Source organism: Zea mays, chromosome 6 (genome assembly GCF_902167145.1).
Source record: "Zea mays cultivar B73 chromosome 6, Zm-B73-REFERENCE-NAM-5.0, whole genome shotgun sequence".
Taxonomy (NCBI): Eukaryota; Viridiplantae; Streptophyta; class Magnoliopsida; order Poales; family Poaceae; genus Zea; species Zea mays.
Genome location: NC_050101.1, coordinates 147,471,184 through 147,483,667, shown reverse-complemented (window position 1 = coordinate 147,483,667; position 12,484 = coordinate 147,471,184). Strand labels below are relative to the sequence as shown.

General features: G+C 55.0%; 1 protein-coding gene across 2 annotated transcripts; it reads left to right on the top strand.

The window, feature by feature from the left end:
• The first annotated feature begins 8,577 nt into the window (after positions 1–8,577).
• LOC542620 (elongation factor alpha 3) lies at positions 8,578–11,736 on the top strand. 2 transcript variants are annotated; one of them, XM_035959847.1, is made up of 3 exons: positions 8,578–8,848; positions 9,445–9,925; positions 10,583–11,736. In XM_035959847.1, the coding sequence occupies exons 2-3, from the start codon at positions 9,464–9,466 to the stop codon at positions 11,462–11,464; spliced, it is 1,344 nt and encodes a 447-aa protein (XP_035815740.1). In that variant the 5' UTR covers positions 8,578–8,848; positions 9,445–9,463; the 3' UTR covers positions 11,465–11,736.
• The last annotated feature ends 748 nt before the right edge of the window (positions 11,737–12,484 follow it).

The window sequence follows — 12,484 nt, the reverse complement described above, 5'->3', positions numbered from 1 at the left end:
CTCCCACTGCCGCGACCCGAAGATGGAGGCCTACTGCGATGAGGTTCGGCGCCTGGAAGACAAGTTCTACGGGCTCGAGCTTAACCACATCGCTCGGCGCTACAACGAGACTGCGGACGAGCTGGCAAAAATAGCCTCGGGGCGAACGACGGTTCCCCCGGACGTCTTCTCCCAGGATCTGCATCAACCCTCCGTCAAGATCAACGACATGCCCGAGCCCGAGGTACCCTCGGCCCAGCCTGAGGTACCCTCGGCCCAGCCCGAGGCGTCCTCGGTTCAGCCCGAGGTACCCTCGGCCCCCGAGGGCGAGGCACTGCACGTCGAGGAGGAGCGGAGCGGGGCCACGCCTGATCGAGATTGGTAGACCCCGTACCTACAATATCTTCGCCAAGGAGAGCTACCCCTCGACCAAGCCGAGGCTCGGCGGGTAGCGCGACGCGCCAAGTCGTTCGTCTTGCTGGGCGATGAGAAGGAGCTCTACCACCGCAGCCCCTCGGGCATCCTCCAGCGATGCATCTCCATCGCCGAAGGTCAGGAACTCCTGCAAGAAATACACTCGGGGGCTTGCGGCCATCATGCAGCGCCTCGAGCCCTCGTCGGGAATGCTTTCCGGCAAGGCTTCTACTGGCCAACGGCGGTGGCTGACGCCACTAGAATTGTCCGCACCTGCGAAGGGTGCCAATTCTATGCGAAGCAGACCCACCTGCCCGCTCAGGCTCTGCAGACGATACCCATCACCTGGCCCTTTGCTGTGTGGGGTCTGGACCTCGTCGGTCCCTTGCAGAAGGCGCCTGGGGGCTACACGCACCTGCTGGTCGCCATCGACAAATTCTCCAAGTGGATCGAGGTCCGACCCCTGAACAGCATCAGGTCCGAGCAGGCGGTGGCGTTCTTCACCAACATCATCCATCGCTTCGGGGTCCCAAACTCCATCATCACCGACAACGGCACCCAGTTCACCGGCAGAAAATTCTTGGACTTCTGCGAGGATCACCACATCCGGGTGGACTGGGCCGCCGTGGCTCATCCCATGACGAATGGGCAAGTAGAGCGTGCCAACGGCATGATTCTACAAGGGCTCAAGCCTCGGATTTACAACGACCTCAACAAGTTCGGCAAGCGATGGATGAAGGAACTCCCCTCGGTGGTCTGGAGCCTGAGGACGACGCCAAGCCGGACCACGGGTTTCACGCCATTCTTCCTGGTCTACGGGGCCGAGGCCGTCTTGCCCACTGACCTGGAATACGGCTCCCCGAGGACGAGGGCCTACGACGATCAAAGCAACCAAGCTAGCCGAGAAGACTCGCTGGACCAGCTGGAAGAGGCTCGGGACAAGGCCTTACTACACTCGGCGCGGTATCAGCAGTCCCTGCGGCGCTACCACGCCCGAGGGGTCCGACCCCGGGACCTCCAGGTGGGCGACCTGGTGCTTCGGCTGCGGCAAGACGCCCGAGGGAGGCACAAGCTCACGCCCCCCTGGGAGGGGCCATTCGTCATCGCCAAAGTTCTGAAGCCCGGAACGTACAAGCTGGCCAACAGTCAAGGCGAGGTCTACGGCAACGCTTGGAACATCAAACAGCTACGTCGCTTCTACCCTTAAGATGTTTTCAAGTTGTTCATATACCTCGCACCCACGCAGAGTTTAGTCATCAAGGAAGGGTCGGCCTCGCCTCGGCAAAGCCCGACCCTCCCTCGGGGGCTAAAAGGGGGGGAACCCCCTCTGCGTCGAAATTTTCCTCGAAAAAAGATCTCTTCTGCCAGAATATCTTTCGTGCTTTTTGATTACTTCGAAAAGTGGGTCCTGGAAACGACGGAGTGCACGTAAGCAGCCAAGGCTGACCGAGCCGAGGGACTCCTACGCCTCCGGGATACGGATACCTCACTCATCACCTTCTGCGATAAGTAACTCGCGTTCGGATAAAGTGATTCCGCGGACCGAACAAGTCTTTACGTTCGGAAGCCCTTCTGCCGAAGCGATCCTTCGAGCCTTCTCGACTGAGTCGGTGACAGGGCCCCATGGACGGGTGAAAGTACGCGTAAGCGGCAAGGCCGACCGAGCCGAGGGACTCCCACGCCTCCGGGATACGGATACCTCAATCATCACCTTCCGCGAGAAGCAACTCTCGCCCGCACAAACATCCCTGTTACCAACAAAAAGTCCAGATACTCGAAACAAGAGGAAAAGAGACGCAGCTTTACAACGCAGCGAGGGTGTGTTTTCTGGCCTCAGCGACCGCAGAAGGCACACGCTACAAGACAATCTGATCCTGCAGGCTCGGGTCTTCACGCTGGAAGGGAGCTGTAGCACCCTCGGCATCGACGACGCCTTCAGCGAGGTCCGACCCAGCCTCGGACGGCGACGCGGTCCAGGGACTTCTCCGGGAATCCGGCCCGAGCAGGCGGCTCGGCCGGTTACCCTAGGGGCCTCGGCCAACCATCTTCCAAGGGCGCCAGCCCGGTCCGAGGCCTCGGCTGATCAACTCCGGCATCGGTCCCGCTGACGGACAACCCGGCTAGGCTCCGGCTAACCAGGTTTTCATTTTTCAAGCCAACTCCGCCTCTGTTCGTGCTGATATCGCTACCCCTGGCCTCGGCTCGTCGAAGAGCAGCCAAGGGGTCTCTTTAACTAAGCTAGAGGAGCCTCAGACAACAAGGCCGATCGAGCCGAGGGACTCCTACGCCTCCGGGATACGGATACCTCGCTCGTCACCTTGACACGGGGCGACTCATGCTTGGTGAAGCAATTCAGATAATCGACAGGCGAGTCTTAGTGCTCAAAAATGAGGAAAAAACACGGCTCCGTGCCAAAATTACATACATGTTCAGGCCTCGACAGCCATAATGAACAAAAACACTGGCATTCAAAGTGCCATTACAAACGGAACTCTGGTTCCGTCCCCGCGGGTATGAGCAACCTCGAGCCTGCGGGGCGACGAGCGTCGGGAGACCTGCCAGCGACCTCTGCAGCAGCAGCCATGGTCCCGGGTGGACGCGGCCACCGGAGGGATCTCGTTCGCGTTCCCGCTCAAGGGACGCGAACCAGCTATTAAAGCCAAAGAGCGGGCCGCTCCCAAGCGCACCGGCAGGTCCTCGCTGCCGTCCTCGCCGCGAATGCGAGGGAGGGGGCGGAATGTTGCATCCTAGCTGGGCAGCAACAGTTCGCCTTCCCCGGCATGGCTGGAGGACGTCTCCGCCGCGGGGCTGGAGGGCGATTGCCACCACCAGAAGCTGGAAGAAGAGGTGGCCCACCGACCAGCGCAGGAGGTAGAGCCCCGGCTCGCCTCGCTCCCCGCCCCAGCGAGGATGACGAACACCCTCGACGCTGAGGGCGGGATCGGGATCACAGCCCGGCTTGCCTCTCCCCATCCAGGAGCTGAAGGTCACCGTCTCGGGTGACCACCAGCGGAGGGGAGCAACCGGGCTGTGTGATGAAAAACCTTGAAGCCGAGCGATGGCTGAAAGGTACCAACTCCCACGGAGTTGCGTTCCTCCAACGATGAGGCGAAAAGACGGCGGGTACCCCCCATCCGGGGGCTTGGAAGGTGGAAAGACGCGACGCATAAGGGAGCGAGAAGACATGGTCGCCTTACGAAAGGGGTCGCCCTCCTTTTAAAGGCAACTCTCCCTACGTGCGCCCCCAAACGTCATGGGCTGAGTCTTCTCCAACACGCTCCAAGGCCCTTCCCTGCGGCGCGGGGGCTGGGTCCCGCGTGTCATGCAAACCGGCTCAGAGCAGAAGAAGCCAAAGCGCCGCGCGTGGTGCACACAACCGCCCAGCAGTTACAAGCGACCCCCCACTTTTGCCCAGACCAACGGGCGGAAGGGGCGGGCAGCCATGCAGGCGGCATGCAATCGCGCCAGGCGGACGCGCTTCTCCGACTCCCAACACGCCGGCATGGAGGCCCAGGCCCACGCGTCACGCAACCGGCGCGCCAGATGCTGCATGCAAGCAACTGCACCGCCACTTGCGCCACCACCGCGCCTCTTCGGTTGCGGAACCAATACCGCGACTCGAGGCGGCCCAGCGCGCGACCCAGCAGCGCCAGCCTAGCGCGACGGTCAATATGGCCGAAAGTGGGCCGGCAGTAATGACGGTGGCAGGCGGGCGGGAGCAGCGGTCACGTCGTCGGCCAGACTCATGTCCCGTCCGGGGGCAGCAAGAGAACCCCCTCTCACGGCGTGAAGACAGGGCGCCCGTGATCCGTTCCTCGAACGGCTCGCGCACGCGCAACGGCCGCCCCGCCAACAACTCACCCCATCGCATTAACTCCGCGGCGGGACAGGCGGCGCTTCTGGCAGGAGAAGCGGGCGACGCTTCGCCTTCGCCGTAATAACCGCGCCAAAAAAGGTACGCCACGTCGTTCGATTTCGTATCCTTTTCCTTTTTTTCCTCTTTCTCTATCTCTTGCAACAGGGACCGGGAAAGGGGGATACCCCGAAAAGGATCCTTCCCTGTGAAGGAACCGGGCTCCGAGCCCCCCTACTGATCAGAGGTTCGAAGGCTGGCCCTCCGAGGGGTTCAACAGTCGCCTCAGATCGCGTGGGCCCTACACCCACTACTGGTCAGAGGTTCGAAGGCCGGCCCCCCGAAGGGCTCCACGGCCGCCTCAGGCTACTCGGGCTCCGCGCCCATTACTGATCAGGGGTTCGAAGGCTGGCCCCCGAAGGGTTCACAGTCGCCTCAGACGCCGAGCGAGGGATGACCAGGGGTACGTTCGATACATAACCAAGGCTCGGGCTGCGCTCCCGAGGTACCCTAGGACATTTCCGAGACCAGCGGGAGCGATCTTGTAACGGAATCCCATCGGAGGGAGGCATCGAGCCCTCGGACCCCGTCGCCAGGGGACCGGGTCCGGCAGATCACCCGCAGGTACTTTTGGGCGTGCCTCTGGGCCCCTAGCCGACCCCCAACGAACGGGGCACGGACGTCCACTCGGATTACCCGCTTGCAGCTCACCGGAGACACCATGTTCGGTGCCCATCGAGGGTAACATGGCGCTCTCCCCCCCTCCTCCTTGCGGAAAGGCGATGTAGGGGCGTATGTAAAAAAGCCGAGTCTGTCCCTTATCGCCCTCTCGCCCTGTGCGGAGGCTCGGGGGCTGCTCTCGCAAACCCGGCTCCGGCCGAACCGTTGACAGCGTCAAAATACCAGCCCGAGAACTTGGGCCCCGACCGTGCACCCGGGCTACGGCCAGTTCGCATGAGGGAACAACTAGACCAGCCGAAGCATTACGCAAGGCATTAAGACCTCGAGGGAGTGAAACCACTCCTCCGAGGCCTCGGGGGCTACACCCGGCGGGTGCGCTCGCGCGCACCCACCGGAACAAAATGCAACCGAGAAAGGATGGTCCCCTTGCAAAAAAGTGCGACGAAAGCCTCCAAGCGAGTGCTAACACTCCCTTCGAGGCTCGGGGGCTACTGTCGGGGACCATAATTAGGGGTACCCTCAAGACGCCTAATTCTCAGCTGGTAACCCCCATCAGCATAAAGCTGCAGAGGCCTGATGGGTGCGATTAAGTCAGGGATCAGTCCATACGAGCGACTCGATCACGCCTCGCCCGAGCTTAGCCTCGGGCAAGGGCAGCCGACCCCGAGGGGTTTCCGTCTCGCCCGAGGCCCCCCTTTAACGGCGGACACATCTCCGGCTCGCCCGAGGCCTTGCCTTCGCTAACAAGCAACCCTGACTAAATCGCCGCGCCGACCGACCGAGTCGCAGGAGAATTTAACGCAAAGGTAGCCTGACACCTTTATCCTGACGTGCGCCCCCCGGCAGAGCCGAAGTGACCGCCGTCACTTCGCCGCTCCAATGACCGGTCTGACAGAAGGACAGCACCGCCTGCGCCACTCCGACTGCAGTGCCACTTGACAGAGTGAGACTGACAGGCAGTCAGGCCTTGCCAAAGGCGCCATAGGAAACTCCGCTCCGCCCGACCCAGGGCTCGGACTCGAGCTAAGCCCCGGAAGACGGCGAACTCCGCTCCGCCCGACCCAGGGCTCGGACTCGGGCTAAGCCCCGGAAGACGGCGAACTCCGCTCCGCCCGACCCAGGGCTCGGACTCGGGCTAAGCCCCGGAAGACGGCGAACTCCGCTCCGCCCGACCCAGGGCTCGGACTCGGGCTAAGCCCCGGAAGACGGCGGACTCCGCTCCGCCCGACCCAGGGCTCGGACTCGGGGTAAGCCCCGGAAGATGGCGAACTCCGCTCCGCCCGACCCAGGGCTCGGACTCGGGCTAAGCCCCGGAAGACGGCGAACTCCGCTCCGCCCGACCCAGGGCTCGGACTCGGGCTAAGCCCCGGAAGACGGCGAACTCTGCTCCGCCCGACCCAGGGCTCGGACTCGGGCTCAGCCCCAGAAGACGACGAACTCCGCTCCGCCCGACCCAGGGCTCGGACTCGGGCTCAGCCCCAGAAGACGACGAACTCCGCTTCGCCCGACCCTAGGGCTCGGACTCCGCCCCGGCCTCTGCCGAACGACCTCCGCCTCGCCCGACCCCGGGGCTCGGGCTCGGCCTCGGCCACGGAAGACAGACTCAACCCTGGCTTCGGAGGAGCCCCCACGTCGCCCGACCTCGGGCGCGGGCCCGCCACGTCAACAGGAAGCGCCATCATCACCCTACCCCGAGCCGACTCGGGCCGCAGAGAACAAGACCGGTGTCCCATCTGGCTAGCTCCGCCAGATAGGCAATGATGGCGCCCCACGTGCCCTGTGACGACGGCGGCTCTCAGCTCTCTTACGGAAGCAGGAGGATGTCAGCAAGGACTCGACCGCTCCGACAGCTGTCCCTCCGCCAGGCTCCGTTGCTCCTCCGACGGCCACGACATCACACCGACTTGGTGCCAAGATCTCTCCGGCTGCCACATCGGCATGTACTTAGGGTGCTAGCTCTCCCCCGCTAGACACGTAGCACTCTGCTACACCCCCATTGTACACCTGGATCCTCTCCTTACGCCTATAAAAGGAAGGACCAGGGCCTTCTTAGAGAAGGTTGGCCGCGCGGGGACGAGGACGGGACAGGCGCTCTCTTGGGGCCGCTCGCTTCCCTCACCCGCGTGGACGCTTGTAACCCCCTACTGCAAGCGCACCCGACCTGGGCGCGGGACGAACACGAAGGCCGCGGGATTTCCACCTCTCTCACGCCCGTCTCCGGCCACCTCGCTTCCCCCCTTCGCGCTCGCCCACGCGCTCGACCCATCTGGGCTGGGGCACGCGGCACACTCACTCGTCGGCTTAGGGACCCCCCGGTCTCGAGACGCCGACAATTATGGTCTGATTCCAAGCCGGGGTGTCAGTACTATGGAAGCACTTGGCATTTTCTTGTGGGCATGTGGGGGTCCACAGTCATTTAGGCAGATAAGGAATAAGTTTGGTCACTCCTTGGAAACAATTAGTCACAAGTATAGTGAAGTCCTTGATGCACTGTTTAAGATGTCATCTGACATAATTAAGCCCAAAGACCCATATTTCATCGAGATTCATCCTCGTTTGCGAGAGGCGATATTTTGGCCACACTTCAAGGACTGCATAGGAGCAATTGATGGTAGTCACTTTCCAGCGGCAGTCCCGGCCTCGGAGCAAGCCAAATATATTGGACGTCACGGTTACACATCGCAGAATGTAATGGCCGTTTGTGACTTCGATATGAGGTTCACATTTGTTGTCACAGGATGGCCAGGATCCGTACATGACACTAGAGTATTACAAGATACTTTGATAACTTATGCGGACAGGTTCCCTCAGCCACCAGAAGGTATATAATTATATACCTTGTTTTTATGACATATGCTATTAATTACTGGCTTAAGTATTTAACTTTTGTATTTCATGTTTGTGCAGGTAAATACTATCTTGTCGATTCAGGTTATCCAAATAGAAAGGGCTACCTTGCACCTTATAAGGGTCAGAAGTACCACATTTCTGAATGGCAAAATGCGAGGCAACCTATTGGGACCAAAGAAGTATTCAACTATGCACACTCTTCGCTACGCAATGTTATAGAGCGATCGTTTGGGGTGCTTAAAATGAAGTGGAGAGTTCTTTTAAGTCTCCCTTCTTTTTCGCTTACCAAACAATCCAAGATAATTATTGCTTGTATGACATTGCATAACTTCATTAGAGAGAGTGCTCTACACGATAGAGACTTTGATGAACTTGGACCTAGTAGCAGCAGTCATGATGTACCTTTAGGTGAGAGTAGTAGTAGCACATCTGATGAGTTAGACATGAGTGCTTTTCGAGATGCAATTGCTAATACATTAGTGGCGTAGTTAAGTATATCAATGTAACGGTACTTATGATGTAATCAACTCCACTAATTAATGTGTAATGACCTTTTCTTCGTTATGGGTTTCATTTTATCGTTTCTTCGAACAGAATCTGCAATATGACAATCTGATTATCCAAACACGTAAATTCTCACAAACAGCTTTTCTGCACAGCTGGCGAACCAAACACCTAAATTTTAACCACCAGTTTTTCCCAACAGCCAGCTTTTCCCCACAACCAGCTTTTCATATAAGCTGGTCAGAAAAAAACCGAACCAAACACACCCTGTCTCGCTCCGTTTATGGCCCTGGGCCGCCATTCGGAAATCGGAAGTCACATTGGGCTGGTCCGGCCACTCCGACACCCTTATATAAAGTCCCGAACCCTAGAGGCAAGCACCTTCCTCCCCAACTCGCCGTCTGCCTTCTGCGCCTCCATTTCGGCCTCTGTCCCTTGCAAGGTAGCTAATCCTCTGTCGCTCGATCTTTGTCCTTGAGGTGCTCGATGAGATAGGCAGTGGTTCAAAGCTGTGCTCTGTTGCCTCCCCGTGCCTGAAGTGATTCGGTCTTCTGTTTGCGATTAATTGTAGCTACTGCGTCTCCATTCTCTTAGTTTTTTGTGGTTTTGTTTGCTTCCGTGTTTGGATGACCTGATTCTTACGGATAGTTGCTTCTGGATTTGATAAATTACATACGCACCGTGCCACCGTAGTTGGACGACTTCTTAATTGCGCTTGCGGTCGTGTTACGTGGTCTTAATAAAGTCAGATCGAATTTTTGAGGTGTAGAGCTGCTGTAGTTTCTATTTGACCGATACTTGTCTTTGTAGTTCATGCGCAGTAAGAGTTGTAACCTCATAATATGACCAAATTCCTGATCTGCTTTATAGAGTTGTTGTGCCTAATTTTGAATTCGTCTTACTGGCTCAAAATTATGTGCGCACACTTATTAGTTTGCTCTTTATTTTCTATGCCTGCTTTATTTTTTTATATTACATTGATTGCTCTGTTTAATATTTGCTTCTTTATTTTTACACTGCTTATGTGTATCAAGCTTTTTTCAAGCTCATAACTCCGGTGACAACGTTAGATCTAGTTTCTGATCCCATCTGATAAATTGTGTCGTTACTGGTAGTATTAATATTTACTAGTGTTTCTAATCGTTGATTCGTCTTGTTAACAGTTCAATCTCACCTCCAACCATGGGTAAAGAGAAGTCCCACATCAACATTGTGGTTATTGGCCACGTTGACTCTGGCAAGTCGACCACCACAGGACACCTGATCTACAAGCTTGGAGGCATTGACAAGCGTGTGATCGAGAGGTTTGAGAAGGAGGCTGCTGAAATGAACAAGCGGTCCTTCAAGTACGCGTGGGTGCTCGACAAGCTCAAGGCTGAGCGTGAGAGAGGTATCACCATTGATATCGCTCTGTGGAAGTTTGAGACCACCAAGTACTACTGCACGGTCATTGATGCCCCTGGACACCGTGACTTCATCAAGAACATGATCACTGGTACCTCCCAGGCTGACTGTGCTGTCCTTATCATTGACTCCACCACTGGTGGTTTTGAGGCTGGTATCTCCAAGGATGGCCAGACCCGTGAACATGCTCTCCTTGCGTTCACCCTTGGAGTGAAGCAGATGATTTGCTGCTGCAACAAGGTATGCTTTCAGGAATTTTTGTTTCAAAAGCCTCTAGTATAATGGTATGTGCTACTTTTGCAGAATTTGGTGCTAGTATAATAGTTTTGGAGTTGAATACAGGATTTGTGAAATGATTATAGTGGCTAGAGCTTCGATTAACCTTCTGTTTCTTTCATATTTAGTAGTTAGTTAACTTAATAGCATTCATTAGTTTGCTAGTATGATCTGTTGTAGAATATTTTCTCAATAATTTTCATAGAAGTTTCTCACTCAATTGTTCCAAGTAATGTTTAGATGTTATTGGAACAAGTAATGTATGTACAAGTGTATAAGCATTTATTTATTTTCACTTGATTGGTATGGTTATTTAATGTGCTGGTACTGCAGTTTTATTAGTAGGATGCATTGACATATACCTGATTAGCTCTGTATTTTGTCATATGCTTCTTATTTGTTACATCCAGGACTTGGTATGTTGGTTACATATATATGAATTATGATACACGGTGATCTACCTATTTATGTGTAGTTGTCACTGCTGTGGTATCACATATCCACAGTTTGCCTGCTGTTCATGTCCTTTATTATTCCATTAAGCTAATAGTATTATTCTGTTCCAAGCATATACTGTCTATGTACCGTGGATAATCAAAGTAATGGTGTTCTGTTTTTTAGATGGATGCAACCACTCCGAAATACTCCAAGGCACGTTATGATGAGATTGTGAAGGAAGTCTCATCCTACCTCAAGAAAGTTGGGTACAACCCTGATAAGATTGCCTTTGTTCCCATTTCTGGTTTTGAGGGCGACAACATGATTGAGAGGTCCACCAACCTTGACTGGTACAAAGGCCCAACCCTGCTTGAGGCTCTTGACCAGATCACCGAGCCCAAGAGGCCTTCGGACAAGCCCCTGCGTCTGCCCCTCCAGGATGTGTACAAGATTGGTGGTATTGGAACTGTACCGGTTGGTCGTGTGGAGACTGGTGTCATCAAGCCTGGTATGGTAGTCACCTTTGGTCCAACTGGCCTGACTACTGAGGTGAAGTCTGTTGAGATGCACCACGAGGCGCTTCAGGAGGCTCTTCCGGGCGACAATGTTGGCTTCAACGTGAAGAACGTTGCTGTCAAGGATCTCAAGCGTGGGTTCGTGGCCTCCAACTCCAAGGATGACCCTGCCAAGGAGGCTGCCAGCTTCACCTCCCAGGTCATCATCATGAACCACCCTGGGCAGATTGGCAACGGCTATGCCCCAGTGCTGGACTGCCACACCTCCCACATCGCCGTCAAGTTTGCTGAGCTCATTACCAAGATCGACAGGCGATCTGGCAAGGAGCTCGAGAAGGAGCCCAAGTTCCTGAAGAACGGTGATGCTGGTATGGTGAAGATGATTCCCACCAAGCCTATGGTGGTGGAGACATTCTCCGCGTATCCTCCCCTGGGTAGGTTTGCCGTCCGCGACATGAGGCAGACGGTTGCTGTTGGAGTCATCAAGAGTGTGGAGAAGAAGGACCCAACCGGCGCCAAGGTGACCAAGGCGGCCGCCAAGAAGAAATGATGCGATCCCGTGTCTGCTTTTGCAGTGCCTGGATAACTTGCCACTAAAGTTGTGTATGCGGTTGTTGCTGTTATTGCGTGGACTGTTTGCTGCGGTGTCTCCTGTTTGTTTGGGTAGCGCAGCGTCGGCCTCTTCAGGTGTCTGTTGTCTGTTGTCTTTACTATCAGTAATGCTCCTGAGACTTGTATTTCTCCTTTTGGCGCCGCTAAATGGAATTTTCGAACAATGATTTTCGTGTTATTATTTTACAACCTTTTCGAACAATATTTACACGTCTGATGTGTTTTGCTGAGATGCTTTGATACTGAGCCAGTGCGTGGACTTCTGACCACGGAAAGTTGCCCAGGGCTGTGGGAATGCAGTGGCTTTCTCTCTATCTGCAACGGGAGGTTGTCAAGTGTTGGTCAGCGACTGCGCATTTTCCCGATCTGCCTGCGACGGGTCGTTCTGGGAACAAACCTAGAACATGCGGTGCTTTCTCTGGGAACAAACCTAGAACATGCTGTGTTTTCTCTTGATCTGCGACGGGTCATTCTGGGAACAAACCTGGAACATGTTAGAGCATGTTGTGTAGTGTTGGTCAGTAGCTGTTCTTTCTTCCAATCTGTCCCCGTCTGCAACAGGTGCTGCCGCCTCAAAGCAGGTAGTATTGAGGACTTTATAATTATAAATCCTTTAATACAGCTGCTAGTTTTAGACGTAAATTCTCTCTAATACTATTGTGAACGGATATACCTTTTTAAGACATGTTCTCGTTCATTTACGAAGCAGACATGTATCGTGTAAAGACAACAAAACGATTATCGAAGTATTAAAAGAAATCTAAGAGATTATTATATAATAGAATGTCTATAAACGTATTCTACTAATAAATGCAGAAGCGAATGCGTCTGTAGAGCATCATATCGATATAACAGACGATGTATTCGTACAAAGAAAGTGAATGCGTTTGTTACTACTTGGGTTATGAGCCACAGACTCTTCTTCACGAAGAGACGCCTCCACATTTTTTTTGCAAAT